This window comes from Rattus norvegicus, chromosome 10 (genome assembly GCF_036323735.1).
Source record: "Rattus norvegicus strain BN/NHsdMcwi chromosome 10, GRCr8, whole genome shotgun sequence".
In the NCBI taxonomy this organism is placed as follows: Eukaryota; Metazoa; Chordata; class Mammalia; order Rodentia; family Muridae; genus Rattus; species Rattus norvegicus.
In genome coordinates this window covers 31,908,873-31,931,146 of record NC_086028.1, presented here as the reverse complement: position 1 = coordinate 31,931,146, position 22,274 = coordinate 31,908,873, and the positions used below count along the sequence as shown (strand labels likewise).

General features: G+C 39.4%; 1 protein-coding gene across 7 annotated transcripts in view; it reads left to right on the top strand.

Moving 5' to 3' along the window:
* Sgcd (sarcoglycan, delta) overlaps nt 1-22,274 on the top strand; it is a 981,842-nt gene that overhangs the window by 898,408 nt on the left and 61,160 nt on the right. Inside the window, exon 6 of one of the 7 annotated variants that reach the window (XM_063269589.1) lies at nt 6,406-16,068. The exons of the other annotated variants lie outside the window; for them this stretch is intronic. Within the exon in view, the coding sequence (XP_063125659.1) occupies nt 6,406-6,457 (52 nt within the window). The 3' untranslated portion in view covers nt 6,458-16,068. Of the gene's footprint in view, nt 1-6,405; nt 16,069-22,274 lie in introns of those variants that run through there. 7 annotated transcript variants of the gene reach the window in all.

The following is a 22,274-nucleotide window of genomic DNA, read 5'->3' as shown; positions in this document are numbered from 1 at the left end:
CTCTTTCCCAACATAACATATTCTTTGCCCAGCAGTCTTAAGTCATTAAAAGCATAAACTGATTTAATCCAGCAGCCCATTTTCTACCTAGGTCTGCTTCATTTTGACTTCTCTCAAAGAGGATGTTCACTCCATCATAACCATTAAACATAATCACTTTCATTTTGGTAATTTAAAACTAATTATTGATGATGATGATGATGATGATGATGATGATGATGATGATGATGATGATGATGATGATATTGACAGGGTTTCTCTGTGTTGCCAGGGCTGACCTGGATTTTCTCTGTAGATTAGACTGGCCTCAAACTCACAACAAACCTACCTGTGCTTGCCCTTTTTTCCCAATATTGAGATCAAAAGTATGAATTTATTTAGTATCTACCCTTTTTCTCTTAATCTCATGTCCTCTTCTATATTTAACTTCATTCAAATTCCTTTCCATTCAGTATATAAGCATATTCCCAAGTAACATTGCATCTGAACACAACTAGTCTGTTTAAACCTGGACTCTCACAAGAGAACTGGTTACAGCTCATTTTAGTGTATGGCACATCAATATTGAGGTTTGGTCTGTTGCTATGTATTATTATGCTAAATTCTGTCCCTGAAGTCCTAGGCCTAAGAATGTATTCTCAAATTTACCAGCTTTTGTTGTGCAAACTTTGTTCTTTAATTTAAAACTATATATAAAACTATAGTTGAGTAAAACTGCCTACAGCCTATAGTTGGGCAGAAGAGAGGTAGGTGGAGTTTCAGTTCCTGGGCCTGGGGTCTGAAGCAGAGACTATGAGGGGAAGAAAAAGTAGAGAGCAGAGAAGACCTAGTTGTCTATTAAAAAAATAAAATCCCTGTAGATTCATTTCACAGAACTCTGTGTAGTTTGCTCTTTCTATGTGCTAGTAGTTAGAGACATCCAGCATAAAAAATATAAAAATAGCTACTCTGGTGTAAGGAAGCCCTGGAGAGTCTTAAACTCATTCAATGCAATACAATACTCTGACAAAAGTGACTTCAGGGAGAAAGGGTTTGTCTGGCCCATAGTCAAAAATTACAGTCCATCATGGCAGGAAAGTCCAGGTAATAGGTGCTTAAAGCAGCTATGTACGTGGCATCCATGATTAGAAAACAGAGCAACTGATGAATGCTACCATTCCATTTCTTTTCTCTACAGTCCAGCCTCCCAACTAGGGACAACTTCATCCACAACTGGTGGGTCTTCCCATCTCAGTTTTCAAGGTCAGACTTGCCTTCCCAGTGATTCTGGATTCCCTCAAGATGACAGTTAACACTAACCATCAAAGGACGGTTGGAACTTAAAACTGGATAGTTTTCTTGTTTTAGTTTTATTTGAAGTTAAAGAAATCCCAAAAAATACCTTGGGAGAAACCAAACCTACATACAAAGGAGAAAAATTAATCTACAACAAGTCCATCTCAGAGGAGATAGAACACAGCCACAAGACATGACATGGGGTATATGAAGGAGCTGACAAAGGAACAGGATACAGAGCTGAGAGGGAAGAAGAAGGCTGCTGAGAGGGATGTGTATCATCCAACCCTGTGAACAGAATTTCAAAAGCCATTAAAGGCAAGGGGCAGATGCTGAGAGGAAATGCCTGGTGGCATGGAGTCAGCTGCTTCAGGATTCTGAGGAAAAGAATGGCAGGGAACTAACTCAAATACGCTGCTCAGCCAAGGGTACCTGCTAGCCAAACAGATTAGACTTCTGCTCAAGTAATGTCAATAAAAGGGGAGGTAGAAGGTTGTGGGGAAGAAACAAAGAGGGAAAGTTACCAGCATCATTATTTTGTTTCTTAATACTCTTCACTCCTTTTCTGCAGGGACAGAACGGGAGCACTGCCTTATTGAACACTTTAGCAGATTCCAAATACTTGGTGGCTCATACAGCACAGGGGCTGGAGGGATGTGGGAGGGACCATCAGCATCCCTGATGAAGGTCTTTCTGCTTTGTTTTACTTTTCCCAGGAGTTTGGGTATTTTAGTCTCCATAGAGCCTCTGGCTTGCTTTTTTGCTGTCTTGGAAGCCTTCCTAAAGTTCCCATCATGCATGCCTGCCTTGTCAAGAAGTTTATGGTACAGTTGGGGAGGCAACAGGGATAATGCCATTTACTTTAGTGTCTTGGCAGGAAGGAGCATCCACAGTAGCTACTTAACAAATGTTTACTGAAGCGAAGTCAAGCTGGGCTGATGTTCTTCGCTGCCACAAGGCTTGACTTACACATTCTTTCTTGCAAATGGGTGAAAAACACGTTAGGAAGAGTTTTTCTCTAGGAATGGTGGGTACTATAAACTCAGCATTCTGTGAGATACCTTACATGCCTCCCACCTTAGTAACAATTTTGAGATGGTGGCAATCTTTAAATAAGGAAGCAAATACCTGAGTAGGTGGAGGGATTTATTAACCCAAGGTCATAGTGGTAGGAAATGATGTTGCCGTTTGAATTCAGGTTAGTCTACGTGCAGAGCCTACGGGTCTGTGCCCTCCCTCACGATCTCCTCTTCTCGGTACACCTGGAGAAATTCAGAACTTTGGTGATCTGGAAAGAGTTGTTCTTTTACCTTTTCTTCCTTTGCCTTCTAGTCCTGGTAGAAGGCAAGGTTGTCCAGGCAATTAGCACAACCCTGCCCCATTTGGCAGCTTAGTCCTTATGGGTCATCTCTCCAACAGGTTCGTATCTTGCACACCATGGCTCCCCAGCTGTCTTCATCCTTGAACGCCATCCCTGCTGAGCACACAGCAGCCATGGTACGTGGGATGAAGCCTACTTAGTGCTTGGCAGGCTTGCATATGTCCAAAGGACAAAGCCACGGCTGGTTATTAAATTTTCTGTAAATCCATCAAGTGATTTAAGCAAGGTACTCCAAGATAGACAATCTGAAGAACTCCTCAGTCATTGGAAACCATGCTGCCAGAATCTGTGGATAAGCTTCTGCTTCCAGGAAATCTTAGAGCAAAGCCAGAACTGAATCATACAGAAATTCAATCTTGAGGACATCACAGAGTGATTTTTTCACGCTGACCATTTCTTCTTCCATTGTCTGCTGCTGTCTGGGTCTCGTGCCTATGATTTATAATCATGTCTGATTCTCTCTAGGGGGGTGGACACATTTTTTTTTCCAAAAAGATCTCAAATCCTAAGCAGCTCTTTTCAGAGTGACTGTCTCTTTCAGGAACTTCTCCAGCAATCAGGAGCTCTAGATACGCCCAACCAGACAATGGAGCAATCTCCAGAGAACTAGCACACAGAATAATGATGGCTGTATACAATCCTCCCACTGTGACAAAGGTAGAAGATGCATGCTACACAGAGAGGGCAAAAGATCAGGGCTGAGAACATAGACAAGATTCTAGGATGCCGGGTCATTTGATAGAAGCACTTATCAGGATTCCATTTTCTCGATGCAACAGCAGGAGTTAGCGCACGAACAAATTGGGGCCGGAGTATCTCAAGGACTGAAAAGCGCTAAGACCAGGATTCAAACCACTGAAATCTGAAGAATTCAAAGCAGATGCTCACTCATTTGAGCCACTTGGTCTCCAGAAGGTGGCACAGTTTTGGGAAGGTTGTGGAACCCTAAGAAGCTGCCTCCCTAGTGGTGGGTGTGGATTACCAGGGTGGGTCTTGAGGTTTTGGAACCCAGCCCCACTTCCTGTTCACTCTCTGCTGCCTCACTGAGAATTCACTCTGACCAGCTGCATCCTATTCCTGTCACCAGATGTTCCCTGTCATGATGAACTGTACCCTCTAACTATCCTATGTCAGGCATTTGGTCACAGCACTGAGGGAAACATTTGAATGGCACATCCTTCCTTGTTTCCATCTTGTCTCTCTGCTATTTCCTTATCCTCTTTAAAAGCCTTGTAGTAAAAGGCTCATGAAACAGAACAAAGAGGAAAGGGAAGGCAAGCTGTTTATTGGAGGCAGAAAATTCAACTGGTGCTGGCATTATGTCACCTAACTGAATAGCTATCTGAAAGTCTTTCCATAACTTTGAATGGACCCAAAATGTCACTGTTATCAAAGCTGCACATTGAAGAAGGCAGCAGATAATGTGCCTGGTAAAATAGTCAGTCTCAGTCTGGAAAATGTATCACACTTTCATCCCCTGACCCTCCTTTCCTCAGCATCAGCAAGTGTCATAAATCGCAATTTGCTGACAAGCTGTACTGATATGAACCCACGGCTGCTGGCAGCACAAGAGAAACATGCCATTCACTTAGTCGCAGGGACTGTCAGCCTTGCTCATCCCAAACGGATCCCCCATGTTGCTAGCTTGAGGAGAGAGAAGGGAGATAGCCACCATGCAGTGCAGGCTTGATTCCACAGTGTGCATGTCAGAGGCACCAATGAGAAGAGAGAAACAAAACCACTCAAGGAAGCATGGTGGGGTTTCTACGGATCCCTGTCTGTGCCCCAACAAATATCCTTACCACTGTCTGAGGAAGTAACTAATCAGTGTCATACTAGACTGCCTCCACAAAACATCTGCTATTTCAGTATAGTAGCAGATACCTATAAATAAGTATTTTTTTCAGTAAAATGGAGAGAAAACGGATTTTATTTCACTGTTTCTATCAACTAGGATACTCATAGAAATTGTTCTTTATTATGGATCGTCATAGATGTTAGCCCACCTCATCTGTATAGCAGTGACTCCTCATGCACTCTGGACTTAGGGTTCTTTGGTAAGGAGCCACAGAAAGTCTGATTTAATTGGCTATAAGTGAAGTTTTCAGGAAAACACAAGAATCGAAAATCAACAAGAGTTGAGAAATGAAGGAGGAGGTGGAAAGGAAGTTATGGGATTCAGTAGACAACAGCCCATGGTGCACTCCTGGGGTTAGGTAGGTCTGTTAAGGATTACTGGGTTCCTGTCTCCTCCTTTGGCTCATCACCTCTCAGCTGGGACCAAGAACACTGTTTCAAACTGGATTTGAGAGTGCAGACCCAGATTAAAGATCCACTGGGCTGTACTCAATGAAGACCAAGTCCTCAAAGGATGAGTATGACAGAGGTGAAATGGATGCTTGGAAGCCAAAACCTATCAGTGTAACTCACATCCTACAGGCTTCAAGCTGAGATGCTTGGTCAAAAAGCGACACATATATTGTTGTTGAAAACAACTTAAGCCTGGATGTTTCCATGTCCTACTTCCACAGTCAGAACAAGTATCCATTTAGATATCCAAACAAGCCTTTGTATGTGGTGTGCTATCCTGAAGGCTACAATCTCAGATAAGATTGTAAGTTGCTGAAGGACACGGGCATGTTTTATCTAGCTAACACATGTTTCAATCTAACTGTATATGTTTATATATGCTAATAACAAAAAGACATGGGAAGAAACAATATCCAAATACTATAACTAGTTCTTAGCTTCATACCTATGTTAAGTTCTTAATCATAAAAAATCCTTTGGTTATGTAGAACATTGATTTTCATAAAACCTGGGCATATAATATTCAAATATCTCTATATAACTTTTATCTAAATCTGAAATTATTCAAATATAAAATTTTTTTAGCAGAACATTCCAGTTGATAGCACTTCTCTTCATTCTTTAGTACAAAGGGACAGCATTGATTTGGCATCTTCTGACCCACAGTGTAAGGAATTTCCAAAGATTCAAGTTTTCAATTTCTATATCTATGGAGACGATAGAGAGGAAAAGACCATGTCAAGGGAAATGGAGTCATAGTCAGAAGTCGCAGAAGAAGCAATGGATTAGGGGGATAAACATTTGAGGAAAATGGTGTTTGGGAGTGATTAGATTTGGATCTCCAGGAGCAGGGTAATTTAGGGCATGATCTCTGAGTAAAAGAGGCAAGAGTGAGGCTGAAATTGTATACATAGACCAACGAGATGACACCATCCAGACTGAGTGTCGGGATTTCTTCCTCTGCAGGCAGCTGATTGAGATCATAAGCTCTGTTTGCAGAATAAACAGTCTCTTTAAACTCTGGGAATGATTCTGAGGAGAGACACAAAGGCAGGAGGGATGATGGAAAGTGTATGCAAATTTCAGACAAGAAATAATTCAGACCAGTTCTGTATCATAAGCCTTGGAAGCTACCATCATTAAAAGTCTGTGTCATTCTGAATATCCAGAACTGTCTACCAAGAGACTCCAAAGAATAGCTGTTATTTGTGGGAACTGAGAAAAACATACTAGATGAGGAACTTAGCTTATGTCTTGTAGGAGCTGTGATATTTTGATAAATATTCTCCCTGTCATTGCATGAACCAGCTGTTTTCCTTTTTCAAAACATAATTTTATGCTTAAAATATTTGACATTTTATGTAAACACAATTAAAAGTTACTATCTTAATTACTTTATAAATATTAACTTAATTCTCATAGTGTACCCAATTACACAGGAGAAATGGTCTGCAGACAAGGAAGCAGAGGAGTCTCAGAGACGTGAAGTGACTTGGCCTGTGATCATGGAACTAGCACAAGGTAGAGCTCAGAATCTAGCCTAGGCAGCCCGGCTGAGCCCGCTCTCTTAAGCTCTGTTTTTATTTAAAAGTTGGGTTGAAGCAAATGGTGTTAAGATAACAGCAGAACTCCAAGCATATTAGCCTCATAAATGAACTCTTTCTAGAACATGTAGGGAAAAGAAATGACTTAGTGTGGACAGCAAGCTTACTTACTGGCATTAAAGAGAGTGGATTATCACTAAATTATAAAGCTGACCTTGAACTTATATGCTCAACTAGTCCTCCTTCAGTCTCTCAACTAGATGGGACTATAGGTACATGTTGCTATATCTGGTTCTAGAATATTACAGACTGTAAAAGTCAGAAGATTCACAGTGCCATTTAAAATGACTAGAACCATGATATCCATCATGTACATGTATTGTTGAAATTTCAACTAATGCAAATTGAGTAAATAATAAATTTGGTTATTCAATCCCAGTTACCATATTATATGTCTATGGGTGCTAGGCATTTCTGTTATATAGATTTGACCCTAAATATTTGGGTTCAGGAAGCCTTTTGTGCAAAGAGTTAAATGGTAAGAATTGTAGGCACATTGTGCCAAACTATGCCCCAATTGTTCCACTCTACTATTGTAACTCAAAGACAGCTGTAGAAAATACCCAAGCAGATAAAGGTGGCTATGTAAATTTATTGAATAATGTATTTCACAATTTTTCATATGTCAGAAATAGTCTTATTTCAATTTGATTTTAATCATTTAAAAATGTAAAATGTATTTTTAGCTTTGCATTTGTATCTTTTGACAAAACAGGTATCAGGTCAGCTTTAGCCAAAGGCACCTGGTTCCCATCAATCCTTGGATTTGACCCTGGGGATCTGAGCCACAAAATTATCATATACCTGAAAGTCTATATGTGTTAGATTCACTGAACTAGAATGAAAATATAAAATGAATGTACTTTAGCGATGATTTCTCCAATTTCTATTGTTCAAATGGATAAATCAAAACACATAAAATGTATATGAAAACTACATAAGCTGTGTTAGATCAGCAAGCAAAAATGTCATTACATATCAAGGACAAACAACAGTTGAACTGATAATAAAGGTCTGTGATTGAGTGCTTGTATAGCCTATATGATGTCCTAGGTTCAGTTCCCTGCACCACATAAAGAAAGAGGGGGAGAAGAAAGGGGATAAAGGGGAAGGAGGGAGAAAAAATGAAAGATAACACAAAAGAGCAAGAGAAAGCAAATAAAAGACAAAAGGAACTATTCTGATTTCTCACAATGTTATTATCTTCTAAAATACCAGTGGAATTGCCCATTGAGTTCTGATTATATAATTCTATGGCTTATCTAGCTTATAGCTCCAAACTCCAAACACTACTGCTATATACCAGTCTCAAATGCCTAGGTTAGCTTTGTCACAGCAAAACCCCACTTCTGGTACCAATTGTACCAATTTCCTGTGTTAGTTACTTTTCTCATTGCTATTAAAAAAGCCTCAAAGATAAAAAACAACTTATCAATTTGGCTCATAGCTGTAAGGTGCCATCCGTCTATCATGTCAGGGTGCCAAGAATGGGAGGTGACTGCATGAAGCAGTCAGGAAGGAGAAGAAGATGACTGTTGATCCTTGGTTTACATTTTCATTTTTGTTAAATCCATGGAGTGGTGGCACACACATACTCAGAGTATATAATTTCAACTTTATTTCTCCTCACAGGTTTACCTCATAGTGATTGTAAATGCCATCAGATGAGAAAAAAATATTGAAGAGCAAAGGAAGGACATTATGTATTCTTGCTACTCCAGGGAAGTACAGTGCTTCCTTCATACTATGAGATTGACTTCTAAAACTCTTTAACTGTCTCCTACAATAAGTTTCCAACTTGAAAAATGGCAATATATATATATATGTATATATATATATATATATATATCTGAGTGAGAAAAAAAATTAATTTCAAGATTTTAAGGGACAGCTACATAACTTAGGAAATAATTACAATGTCAGGAACATTCGTACATCTGGTCAGGGCAGTGAAGCTACAGGAAAGAAATGGCTGACTTCTCACTGCCATGACCTCTGCATTAGTCATGTTCTAATTTCCTCAGTAGTTATATCAGAAGAGTAGGCCATCAGAATATGAAACCAGTGGACTGTAGATATTTAGCTTAGCATAAGAATTGTGGCTATTTTGTTTCTTTGTGTTAATTACCTGTCAGTATTTTTTAATGAGAGATTTCACTTGTGGCTTTGGTTTTTAAATCCTAATTATATTCTGGGGCTGCTGCCTCGAGAACAAGCAGTTAGTCAATAACTTCACTAATTCTCTACCATGTCTTGATATCTCCCAACACTGAAGCTGAGGGTCACTTGCCATGTATCATTGTACAAAGTCACTGTGCCTTGACTTCTGATACATTTTATCTTTATATTCCTTCCACCATAGCTAGAGAGATTTGCAATTGCAAGTGGACTTTATGAACTCTGAGGTCTTAGAGGTGCTCTGGTTTGCTAGTAAAATATTACAGCCCAAATGGCTAAGGTTACAGTATGTTGTCTAATTAAAGTCTTCCAACTGTAGGAGCTTGAGATTCTAAACTGCAGGGTTCACCTCTTCACCCAGGTCACTGTAATTTTCAAAGGAAATGCTGACTCTAGATTGAGAGTGGAGGTGAGCATGTTGCAGTTCCGTGTGCTATTTAGTTATATCTCCTATTTTTGCTTTAGATTATGAATCAGCCTCCCACTGAGGACTCTTTAAATACCTTGGATGTTTACAATCAAATCTGGGCTGTGGCCAACTTGATTATTCTGGTTATTTGCTATGTTGTCTTCTAGTTTCAAAGTCCTCTTATGGTTCTCAAAATTCTCTCCTAAATGGAATGTATTCTTCACTTTGACCTTGACAAGGAAGAAGGGCAAAACCTGCCATACCCACCCTGCAAAAACAACGGAAAGCTTGGTTAATATAAATTTTTTTTCACAGTTCATCCCTTTTCCTTAAAACTGTGATATTTTGTTTTCAAAGCTATTTCCTAAGCACAAAAATAAAAACGTGTTTATTTAATTAAAACATCATTCTCTAAGGCCTAAAGACTTCCAGACTGCGTTATTCTCCCTCCCCACTGAGACATAATTGAAGACTGATATGATACATTTTATTAATTAGACCCGTCTGCTTTTCCCACAGAGAAGAAAGGAGTATGTCATGTTTTATGCCAGCTGATTTAAATAAAAATCCACTTGGATTTGGCCTTTTCATGCTGGTGTGACACCAAAATGAACAGGAAGTGAAATGTGAAATATTTACCTTCATCTCATGTTCTAAGAGGAAACATGAATCACGGCAGTAAATGTATTTGCTTGAAGACCACTAATGAAATACTCCACAGAGTTTCTGTTTTCTCTTCCCAATTGACTGGAAACTGATCAAAACAATGAAGTCAATGTTTTAAGGGAAAAGAAACAGTGAGGGGACTGTGTCCTATTCTTGACTTTGGGAGAAGTAGGAGAGTTGTTAATTTTGTATGTAAACTTGGTAGTGCCACTGTATGTGGGTATTTGCTTAAATATTACTCAGATATCTCTTGAAAATAATGTTCAAATGAAACTAATATTTAATACAGTAAACCTAGCATCGTGTAGATTGATTCAAATGTGTTAGGTCTTATCCAATCCAAAGAGGGAATTCAGCCAGTGTCTTGTTTCAGATTTGAATAACTTATTGCAGCCTACTACGCTATCCTGTAAAGTTTCAGCTGTAATATACTGTAACTGCATGAGGCAGTTTCTCAAAATGTTATTCTGTTTCTGTCTCTGTCTCTGTCTCTCTCTCTCTGTCTCTGTGTGTGTGTCTCTGACTCTGTTTCCATCTTTCTCTCATAATATGTTTTAGCCTTTGACAGCTCTAGCTCAAAAGTAGAAATTGAAAAGATTTCCTTTAAATGGAAAGAAAGCAAGTATTTTTTACTTTGAGGACCATATGACCTTTGATGAAGCTCCACTTCTCTGTATTTATATTGCTCCAATGCAGCCATAGATCATTGTTATAACAAATGAATGGCTGTATGTCAATAAAGCTTTATTCATAAAAATGAGTAATATGAGTAATAAATCAGTCTAACCACAGGTGTTGCCTAACATAACCGTTGCAATGATTAATACTGGCACATAAAATATTGAGGATTTACCACATACAGAAAGCATTTTATGATATAATGTTTATATGTGTTTGAGTATGTATGTACTTACATCTATTTGTGCGTGTGTGAGAGAGAGAGAGAGAGAGACAGAGACAGAGACAGAGAGAGAGAATACTCAAGTATGGCATGGATTATTTTTTATAAACTTAATATATAATTGCAGTGCTCAGTCAACTAAAATGGCAAATTTTTAGGTTCTCACTGAGCACCCCTATACTTTTTCCTGTGTGTGAAGTAGCCAGAAGTGTTGTTGCCTAGACTGATGCTCAGTAAGGTGTAAATTGTTCTATCTCATCCCCAGAAGTCACTGGTCAACTAAGATATTCTTAGCTATTTTCTGCAAGGCTCCTTCATTTTCTAAGGTAATTTGTGGTCTTAATGATTTTACATCACTTGAGAAGGAAGATGAGTCCTTTATATATGAGTCCTATGGCTTTATTTCCATGTTCCCAGATAGCCAGTCTTTCCTAGTATCTGACCTATCTAGGCTTTTTCGGACATTGGTGGGATATATTATATCCCATTTTATTCTGTCTTATTTTTACCTGTGGAATATAATCCAGGAACTGTCACTCTAATCTTCCAAAACAGTCTAGATTTTCTAGAAACTTTACTCATTTTTGTCATATTTTCAGTACTTTCCTGTCCATTTATTAGATAAGTTTTTTAAACAAACAAACAAACAAGAGGAACACGAAATCTATTGTTGGTGATTTGGAGGAGGAGGAAGAAGAGGAGGGGGAGGAGGAGGAATTCTTTCTGGAAACATGGTTGGATCTTGCTGGCTCTTTAAGGAAAGAGTGGCCAAAATGAGAGAGGAAATACCAAAACAGAGCACTAACAAATGCATAAAAAATATTGTCCTGACATACTGAACCCTGCAGACACTCAGGCTAAAGTAAATCACAGGGCCCCTGAGGAGAAAATAGAGGGGTAGGGGAGGGGGAATGTGAGAGAGGGACTGGGAGGAATGGAAGGAGGGGGTTCCTATCTCAATCTGGATGTAAAATGAATGAATAAATAAATAAACAAACAAACAAATAAATAAATAAATAAATTTTGGAAGAAAGAAAGTACAGTTAAGGAAAATAGATCTTTGCTCAAGCACTAACCTCAGGACTCAAAGGAAGGTCATCCAGACATCGCAAAAAAATACTTCATTCTACCTGCCGTCTAGCACAGGACCATCTGCCTCAAAGAAAGTCAATAAATGAATTTGTCAATTAAGGCCAAGGGAAAATAATTAATGCAAGGCAGTCCTGTGGTATAAAATAAGTGTACAGAAGAGACAAGCTTAAAGAGAGCAGAAGGTACTCTGCACTGGGGTAAGGCTTTTCCAGGTGCTACTTGGTCTCAGTTTCCAGAGTCTTATGTGATTGAGTGGACCAGAATATTTGGTTCATTTAGAGGCATTCTGAGGGCTGGAGAGATGGTTCAGTGGTTAAGAGCACTGGTTATTCTTCCAGAGGTCTTAAGTTCAATTTCTAGCAACCAAATGGTGGCTCATAACCACCTATAATAGGATCTGCTGCCCCAGGATACATGAAAGCATACATGAAATAGAGCATTCATATGTATAAATAAATAAATCATTTTTTCATCTTTATTAACTTGGGTATTTCTTATTTACATTTCGATTGTTATTCCCTTTCCCGGTTTTCGGGCTAACATCCTCCTAACCTCTCCCCCTCCCCTTTTTTTAGAGGCAGTCTGCACCTCCCTGTCTTTGATGTTGTTGTTTAAGCAATGACCATCAGTACTAGTCCATTTTTTTTTTTTTGACGTAAGGTAATGTTATGCACCATTGGTACATACCTACTCAATGTGGATCACCTAGAGCTATCCTTTTCAGAAGCCTGCCAATCACCCTACTCATTACTCATTTTCCAACTATTTTGAGTGACTGGAGGAAGAGGTGTTAGGGATGTCCTTCAGTGTGAAATTCTATGGACCAGCCTAGGTGGGGCCCAGCAAGCAGCATTTCCCCATCAATATACCACTTGCCTATTGTTCCCCAAGCATCAAGAAAATGATAAGATTCCTTATTGAGACTTACTGGTTCTTTGGGTAATAACTGAAGCTAATCAATAAATAATTTCATTCTGGTAATTCTCCCAAGGATTACCAAAACTTGCATGGCGTTTTACTTTTTTTTTCCTCATCTTTTTCAGTCTGGTACCTCTGCGTCTAAGAGCCATTAGACTTCACAGTGACCCCTGTTTAGGGATCTCTCAGAATCATTTTCCTGTCACTGTCTTCCTTACATCCACAAGGAGATTCATATGACAACTTCACCGCTACTATACACCTAGAAAGCCATCATTCGTTCTAGAAATATGGGCTTCTGGCTATCTATTCTCCCTACCTGTTTGCCAGAAATTTATATTTATACATTTTGATATGTGAATATCACTTTACTGTTTGAAAAGGGATTGCTTATTGCCTTAGGAGGTGAGAGATAAAGGGCATGACATTTTCTTTGAGAAAAACAATAATATTCTAGAGGTGATTATGGTAATAGTTAGAGTACTATGGAAATAGGTCACTTTATATAGGTGATTGCAAAGTTTTAATTATAGCTCAGTAACATTGTTTAAGGAATGCTCTCAGAAAGTACACAGCTCACTGGATACCTTGAGTGGGTGTTTAAGAGAATGTGGAAAGCTTTGGGGAATGGGAGAAGCAGACCTCTCAAGCATTGTACTGTATTTCACTCTTCGCTTACCTTCTCTGCTAACCTTCCTCTCCATTTCCCTCACTGCCCCTTTGTCTAAGTTCATATGCATCACAGTGGGACTAGAAAGCCCTGGATTATCTTTTGGGAAATAATCTGCTCATTAGCCTTTTCATTGAAGTTCTCCTTAATCACACAAATATGAAGACCCCCCCTACTATGTATTCAAATGTTACCTTGACATTTTCTGTCACATCCTGTTTTACAATCCATCCTCATTGCACCATTGAGCTCAGTGTGAACAGAACCACCCTTACCACGCCCACCAGTTCAGCTCTATGTCGTGGGGATACACTGGAATGGATAGGTGGATGGATAGGTAGAAAGGTAAGGGGCATGCATCTGTATGTGGATACATGGTTAGATGGATAGATGGATAGATGGATGGATGGAAAAATAGTAGAAAGAATGATGGGTAGATAAATGGAGGAATGGACAGATGGATGGATGGATGAATAAATGATAGAAAGAATGATGGGTAGATAAATGAATGGAGAAATGGATGGATGGATGGATGGATAGGAGAGTAGATAGATAACTTAATGAATAGATGGTTGGGTGGGTTGATCGATTGATTGATTGATAACTCCCACTAACATGAAGCTCTGAGTTGTATTTCCATGAGACAAACAGTGACATGGTGAAACTAGGGAGGTGAAAGGTTTACCCTGCAAGCACGAGAAGTAGCATTCGGGTCCCTACCACCAACAAGCAAGGTAGGCCATCTCTAATCCCATTCCTCAGGAGGGGACAAGGAGTCGCTAGAACAACCTAGCTAGCTAACCTAGTCAAATTATTGAGCTCCATGTTCACCAAGAGATTCTGTCTCAGCATTTAAGGTAGTGAGAAACAGAGGGATCAACAACCCCTTGGTTTTATAGACTCACAACCATATACATACATATTCATATATGCATACCACCAACATGAACATGCTTAAATACATACACACCACACACACGTGCCCTTTAAAAAAAAGAAGAAGTCTAAAAGAAAGGAGAAGTTATATCTCCGATGGGTCAATTTCTTTTTGAATCTGTTACTTCAGTGGCAATGGCATTCTCTGGGCCTAAAGGCTCATCCACATTTGCTATTAAAATTAACCGAGCTCTCCTAGCCTGCTGCTCTCCCTGCTTGTTTAGAAATTAGAGAACATCTTTCAACTTGGTGGGAAAGCTGTATTCCACTACATAAACAGTAAGAGGCCAAGGTGTGCTGGACAGTATGGAAACACGGCTGCTCTGAAGGGATATCCCCCAAGTTACAGCCATGAAATCACTCACTTGGACAGGAACAGATTAATATCACAGCCAGCAATCTCCCCCGAGGCCAGGAGAAAAGAGAACGAGTTGAAAAAGGAAGATTTCTCTGGGTGACTGCATCCTCCATTTCCATCTGTTTGCTCCCTGTTGATTCCCATGATGGTCTAACTCAGTCCTCCAAGTCCAGCTCTTAGAATGTGCCAATCCATTATAAAGGTGTAAGAGTCTGCAGGAAGGCACCTCAGAGGCTACACAATCCAACCTTCTATTAGTGCAGGAGGGCTCTCCCTGTTATTCTGAATAAATGATGCTCATTCCACCCCCTTGTGCTTCTCTGGTGGTCATCACTCAGGGCTGCAGAAGACAGCTCATTTCCCACCGGGATGGTGACACAGGAAATTCACTTCAAAAGACCAGAGTCTATTAGCAGACAGATCTATGGACTCACAGGCTGTGGAGTCCTGCCCCTAGACTGACTGAGGGCCTCTCAGTACGTTATTTCATCTCTTTGACTCCATCGTGTATCTTTCCAAAATGGGGAATAAATCATATTTCACTCATGACATCGGTAGTAGGACATTTAGGGAACAATACTCAGATTAAAGGAGGGAAAAAATACCACATACGCATATCATCCTGTTGCTTAGCACATAAAAACTATCCAGGAAATAGTAGCAAAAGAATCAAACCAGGAATAGTTCTTTAAAAGGTCCTAGGACTAATGTGACATTTGCAAGTAAAGGTCACAGACTAAGCAACAGCTACAGTGATTGTCCAAGGCATGCTGATGTCACTCTCCTGTACATGACACCCTTGTGACTATACCTAGATTGAAATGGAGGATTCTGAACTTACTTGTAGACGGATTCTGAACTTTACTTTCTTCAGTAAAGGTCCAGGAATCACTAAGCAGCGACAGTATTAATGGGAAACAGCTCAATTGCTATCTGAATATGTAGAGAGGATCTATTTGTCAGAGTCGAAGATAAACTGTTGTTCTATTTCTTCTTTTCAAGAGAGGAAATAGTATAGATGACTGTCCTCTTTACTCTTCATGGTCCCTCACTAGACTAGGTGGGTTGATGCTAGCTCCACGGCTACAGAGTATCACTAGACAGCTCAACACGTGATCTTAGCCAAAAGGCTGAGAAGCAATACTAGACAACCTAAAAGTCCAATGAGTCAAGTAGTTTGGGAAGAAAGGCTATTTCATTACTACCTCCAAACGTGATTTTGTTTGAGTCTGTCATTCAAAGATTACAATCACATAGCTCATCAAGGCAGTCATTACAGTATGTGCCCTGTATCTGAAAGCAATTTGTTTGTTCTTTCCATGCACACACACACACACACACACACACACACACAGAGAGAGAGAGAGAGAGAGAGAGAGAGAGAGAGAGAGAGACACACACACACTTCAAACATGGTTTTTGATGGTTCCAAATTACTTTTGCTACAATCACGAGGTGCCTTTTCTGGTAAGAAGCCTATATGTTAGGGCATCAATTCTTAACCTGTGGGTCATGAATCTTTTGAGGCTCAAAGGACCCCTTAATAGGGGTTATCTAAGACCATTAAAAAATCCAGATATCTACATTATTATTCATAATAGTAGCAAAATTACAGTTATGAAATAGCAACAAAAATAATTTTATCCTTGGGGGATGATACAATATAACTATATCAATTATTATTAATTAACAATTTTAATTAATAACTATATTAAAGCTCACAGAATTAGAGAGGTTGCAAACCAGTGGATTAGGGTCGTCATCTCATTTCAGTAAGCTATGAAAGAAAAAAAGTTGAGAATAATTCTGTATGTGACAAATTGGCCACTTTTACTCCCTGGAAGGCAAGACACCTTCATATCTATGTCATAACATTTTGGGAACAGAGGTCTTAAATAATGTTCTCAAGTACTTCCTGAGTGATCCAAGAACACTCTTATTTCTCTCAGTGTTATCCATGAACCTTTGAGAAAGCATCACCTATCTCATTTAAAGAACATCTTGGCTGAATTAACTTATGATGATGCCTGCCATCCCAGGCTGGGGCAGAAGCCAATGGTCCAGGGTCAGCCTGGGTTTAAGGGCACAGCTCCCAAATTTGGTCTAAATGTAAAACTGGAATGTATCAGACTTCTCAGTAATAAGAGGGAAAACCTTGGAGTTTCCTGGAGAGCCATGAAGGCCAGTATTTTCCAGTCACCAACTTTGTCTGGTTAAACTACTTAAAATCAGAGCAAATACCCATCCAAGCCAAGTTCCTTTGGAGGTGCGCCTGTGCAGAGAAGAGCTATGGAGACTTTTGCTGAAAAGCAACAACAAAACACTCAGGAAAGGCCAGTAACACTGCTTTCTTCCTCTCAGTGAAGTTTTACATGAACAACTCTGAAAGCATCTGAAAGGACTGACTTTCCTTACCCATATTCTATGCCTTAAAACCTTATTTTTCCCTCTGCTATAACTCTATGGTACCACCTTTGATGCTCTCAGTGTACCTCCTCATCATGGATTCCCCAACATCCTGGCTTCTGCGTCTTAGTATATATCCTGCACTGCCGCCTCATACATAATCGGCTTGCCAACCTGTTCCTAGAACACTACAAGCTCCATCTTTGTACTATTAAGTTTATGGTCCATAGTAGCTTGCTAAAAATGACTTTGCTGGGTAGCTATGAGAAAAATACTATTTTGGTGTTATCATTTTTCTTTCAATTAAAATATATTCATCAATTTTTTTGCCTATAGAATAGCAAATTATAAGGAAGAAAAAACTCCCAAGTTTTTCAAGTTGGCCAAAGGAACAACTATAAACAAGCATAGAATTGCAATATTAGTACCTGTGTGTCCTTTCTTTGGAAATCTCTAAAACTGCTTCTACAGGTCTTCCTGTTTTGATGTCCATCATTCTATAATACTTCTCATAGACTACTGTAAGATTTCACAGCCACTAAACTGAATGAAAGAAAAGAATGTTCCTCTAAATGCTGATATCTGGACAGTTAGCTACATTTTAAGTAACTATTACATTCTTCAGAGAGGTAAATTAGAATGGCTGTGGTATCCTGCTCACCTAGGAGTTTCTACCTTTGTATTTGTTTAATATCTCTAGAGTCTCAACACATCTAAAAATATGTTATAAAAATCAAATCATCTTCCTGACATGAGTCCTGGCATTTTGTGGCTTATCAATAAATATTCACTCATTATTAAATAAAAAGCAGCTTAGTTTATGGGAACCACATGCATGCTTCCCTCTGACATTTACAGGAAACAAATAAACTGCTAGCATTTGGGTCACTGTCATGCTTACTGTGTCTTCCCTGACGACTGCCACTGCCAGGCCTAGGCCTTCGAGTTGAGAATCAAAGCAGTAGAGAGGGCAGTTCATGTAATAGGAAGTCCAACAGTGACCTGCCCTGCCTCAGAGGCACAGAGGAAAGGGTTGTAAATGAGGCAAGTGTGTTCGTGGCCTCAGTAGCTCCAAGTTATATGAATTACTTGATTAGAACAAATAATTACCACAGGACCTCTCTTCCAGAAGAGGAAGTTGGAGTGGCCAGCAGTTTGCTGTCCAGGTGAAGGGCCGGTGTAGACTCCGTGAGGAAGTAACATTTAACTTAGGTGGTAGTTCAGTGGAAGAAACAGTCTTGTGTGGGAATAGAATAAGATAGAAAGGACGGAGAGACCATGAAGAAATCCAATGTGGTTGAGTTGTGGAGAATGAACTTAACCCTTGTCTACCAGCTTATTAACCTGCCTTTGGATCGTCTTAAATTTCTCTCACGTGTTTCGCCCATGTTGTAGACTATGTCCACTGGCACCCTGCCTCTCTACAGTTCATTATCACTAACCTGTGGGTCATGACAGGCAACAGCAGTTACCTAAGGCCATCAAAAAAACATGGTTATTTACTCTATGATTCATAACAGTAGCAGAAATATAGTTATAAAGTAATAAGGAAAATAACTATATGGTTTGGTATTACCAAAACCTGAGGAACTGTATTGAAAGGGCACAGCCTTAGGAAGACTGAGAGCCACTGCCACAGAGGGTTATGAGGAAAAGGCACAAACCTCTCAGCATGCCTTGAGTCTTTTCCCAAAAGTTATTTCAGAGCTTCCTCTGTTTGTTTCAACAATTAAACACCCACTTGCTCTGCCTCCCTCTCTTTTTGATGGCTTTATCTCCTATTTATTTGAAAAAAGAAAAACTTTTAAAGAATAAAAGAGCGGAAGTGATTAAAGCAGAACTTTCATCCGTTACAGCATCAGCATCTGCCTGCAAGTTCGTTTATCTCTTCTTTCTTCCACATCATGGGAGAAAGCTGCCCTGCCCTTGCTTCTCCTTATACCAGCCCTTCTGCTCAGGCAATGGAACGCTCGCACAAAGCTGTTCAAGGATATTACTCTGACAATTGGCTACCACCTACTCATTGTGCCTTCAGATTCTTCTCCATGCCATGAATCACTGGTAGAAGTGGCCAAGCATACTGTGATTTCTTATCAAAGAGAATAGAAATTTAAGAGCTTCCTTTAACCCCACCTTGTCTCCAACAACCACTGGAACATTTCATTTTAAAAGTTGCCTGTAGTCTTTATGTCTATCTCTTTCTCCAACCATACCCTGATCTATTCACTCAATTGGGCTTTTCTACCATTAAAAAAAAATCAATAAATGAAAAGCACTTTTTTCTTCATTGTGACTTTTGCCAGAGGTAGATTTAGCTTGAAAAAAAAAAGAAAAAAGAAAAAAATTACACTTCGGTGATCTTCCCCTTCAAAAGCTTTCTTGAGCTCCTATACCTAATCTATACCACCCTCTTTAAAATTGCCAAAAGTACATATTTTGAAAGATGCAAAACCTGGACCCACCATAGACATCTATATCAGGGAATTTTGTTGTTTGGTTCGTTGATCATTTCCTGTAAAAAAAAAATATTTTATGTGGATATCTGCTTTGTCTGCGTCCAGGTAAATGCACATTTGGACAGTGTCCACAGAGGCCAGAAAAGGGCATGAGACCTCCTGAAATGGAGATATTAATGATTGTGAACTGCCTTGTCATTGCTAGAAACCAAACTCGGGTCTTTCACAAGAGTAGCAAGTATTTTAGCTACAGATCTATCCTTCCAGCCCTAGTTGGTCATTTCTTACCAAATCTCTCATAATTATGAGATATAGTTTCACAGATGATCTCATTTATTATTTATTTATTGGTTTTTCTTGTGGCCCTTGTTTTTGAGATGAGATTTGTAGCTCAGGCTAGCCTCAGACTGTTGGTCAGCCTAGCTCAGCTTTCTACTGTTGGAATTAGAGGTGTGTTCTACCATACCTAAACATTTCTCACTACAAAGAGAGTGATCAATCAATCCATCCATCAATCATTCAATCAATCTCTCATTTCATATCTCTCTCTCTCTCCCCCACCTCACTGCATCCTTCTATCCATCCGGTTCTGATGTCCTTCCCTTTGTACCACACCTCTGTCCTCTAGCTATTGTCACAGTCTTAGACTTAACCCTCCCCTTCTCCCCTTGGTGGTAGTACCTAGTTTTGGTTTTGTTTGTTTGTTTGTTTTGTTTTGTTGTATTAAGATTTATTTTATGTGAGTACACTGTCACTATCTCAGCCACCAGAAGAGGGCATCAGATCTCATGACAGATGGCTGTGAGCCACCATGTGGTTGCTGGGAATTGAACTCAGGACCTCTGGAAGAGCAGTCAGTGCTCTTAACCGCTGACCCATCTCTCCAGCCCCCCAGTACCTAGTTTTATTGCTTTAAGTACCACTTATGTTCTGGTGGATCTTCCTTGCTTCTCTTGCGCAGGACAGCTAATTGGAACTCCACATTGATAAATCTAACTAGTTATTTACTTATATGTGTAGGACTCCCAAATGTTGCCTCTGAACTTGAGTTCTCCATCAACTCTTTGCTTTCTCTATACATGGTAAATATGTCCATCCAGTTATTCAAGCAAAAAAGAGAAATGAAAGTTTGTCTGAGGCTTTCCTTCTGATTCTTCTGAATTCCTATTGGTTCTTTCTAGCAAGAAGTGCCAGTATCGAGTTGCTTCTCCTTGTCCACCCTTCCCCTGCTCTAGCTTCCATTATCACTATAAATGGCCTGGACTTTCTCTGTGTTTTCATAGCCAATGGATTATGTTTTTTGTGTTCCAGTCAAAGTCTGGTTTCATCATAGTTAGGGATAGAGGGGCCTTGATTGAAAAAACAAAAGGAGAGTGGCAGTCAAAGACATCCAGGGTAGACCAAAAAATGTAGGGGCCCATAATGCTCTTATGAAATGATGTCATTGTTTTTGCTGTGTGCAATGACTCTGAAGACAGTTAACCTGAGACACTCGTATTTTCTTTAGGAAATACCATTTTATAATGTAGAAGGATAGTCACAGGTTCTTCTTTAGCAGCTACAACTTGAAAGCTTGGAGCTGTGCAGTCACCAACACTATCATTTATGTTTCCATTCTTTTCACATCAGACTTTGCCTCAAAAAATGGAACCGCCAATTATCAAATAGGTTGACTAAAAGCCTGTAGAATCAAATCTACAGTCTTAGGTTTCTGAAAGGTTTGCTTGTAAGGTTCTAGTCTCAAACTTTAATGGATTTTGCTCCTCCCATCTGCCTGACTCCTGACTGAGGCATATGCAGACCAAGTTCTCATCAGCCCACTGAAGTTTCCTAACCCTTCTCTCATCTGAATTCACTTGTGCTTGCAGCTACCGTGTTCCATTGGTAATCAGATGCTGCTTTAACTGGATTGCTTTTTTAAGCAACATCTAAGGACTACCAGATTATTACAGTTTCTTTCAGACATGTCATTCCAGCTTTCTCCTTATGTTAAATTTCTTCACCCAAGGGTGCAAATGTCCTCCCACATACACATTCATTTCCTAGCTGCAAAGTAACACCTTGTTTCTCAGGTCAACATTGGGTTTTTTGTTTGTTTGTTTGTTTGTTTGTTTGTTTTTGTTTTTCTCTTTTTATCATCAAATGCTACTCGGAGCATCACGCTAATGGTCTATTAAAAACCATGGTTACTTTTCTACCCCATGTTACTTCAAACACGTTCAGGAATAGATGCATTGAAATTCATCCTAATATAACCAAAGCCAAAAAAAATCTAATTCCCCTTGTAAAATGATTCAAAATAAAAAGCAATATAACTTTTTGCTTTTCATTCCTTGGGCATCTTCAAAGTGAAATGGACTTTATGTAATTTCTATTTGTGATGTGACAGAATTTCTATTTGAGGGGAAATTAAATATCCAAGGATTAATACACTCAGGCTTAAATGTTAAACTCAAATTTACTACCCCCCAAGTTACTATGGTAACGAGAAGGTTGTCATAGAACACTTGTATTTCTGCATGTTTTCCTAGGGAGGCACAGGCTGCATTTTACTCCAGACTCCCTTCTCAAACTCTTTTATATAGTTAGTAACTTGAAAATATAAAGATACTGTCTCCCAACAGCACTGGGGGTAACACTGGGGGTATTGATTCTTACAGTAAAACTGTTTATGGAACAAACAAGCAAATTAATACCTCTTAAAACCAGATTTG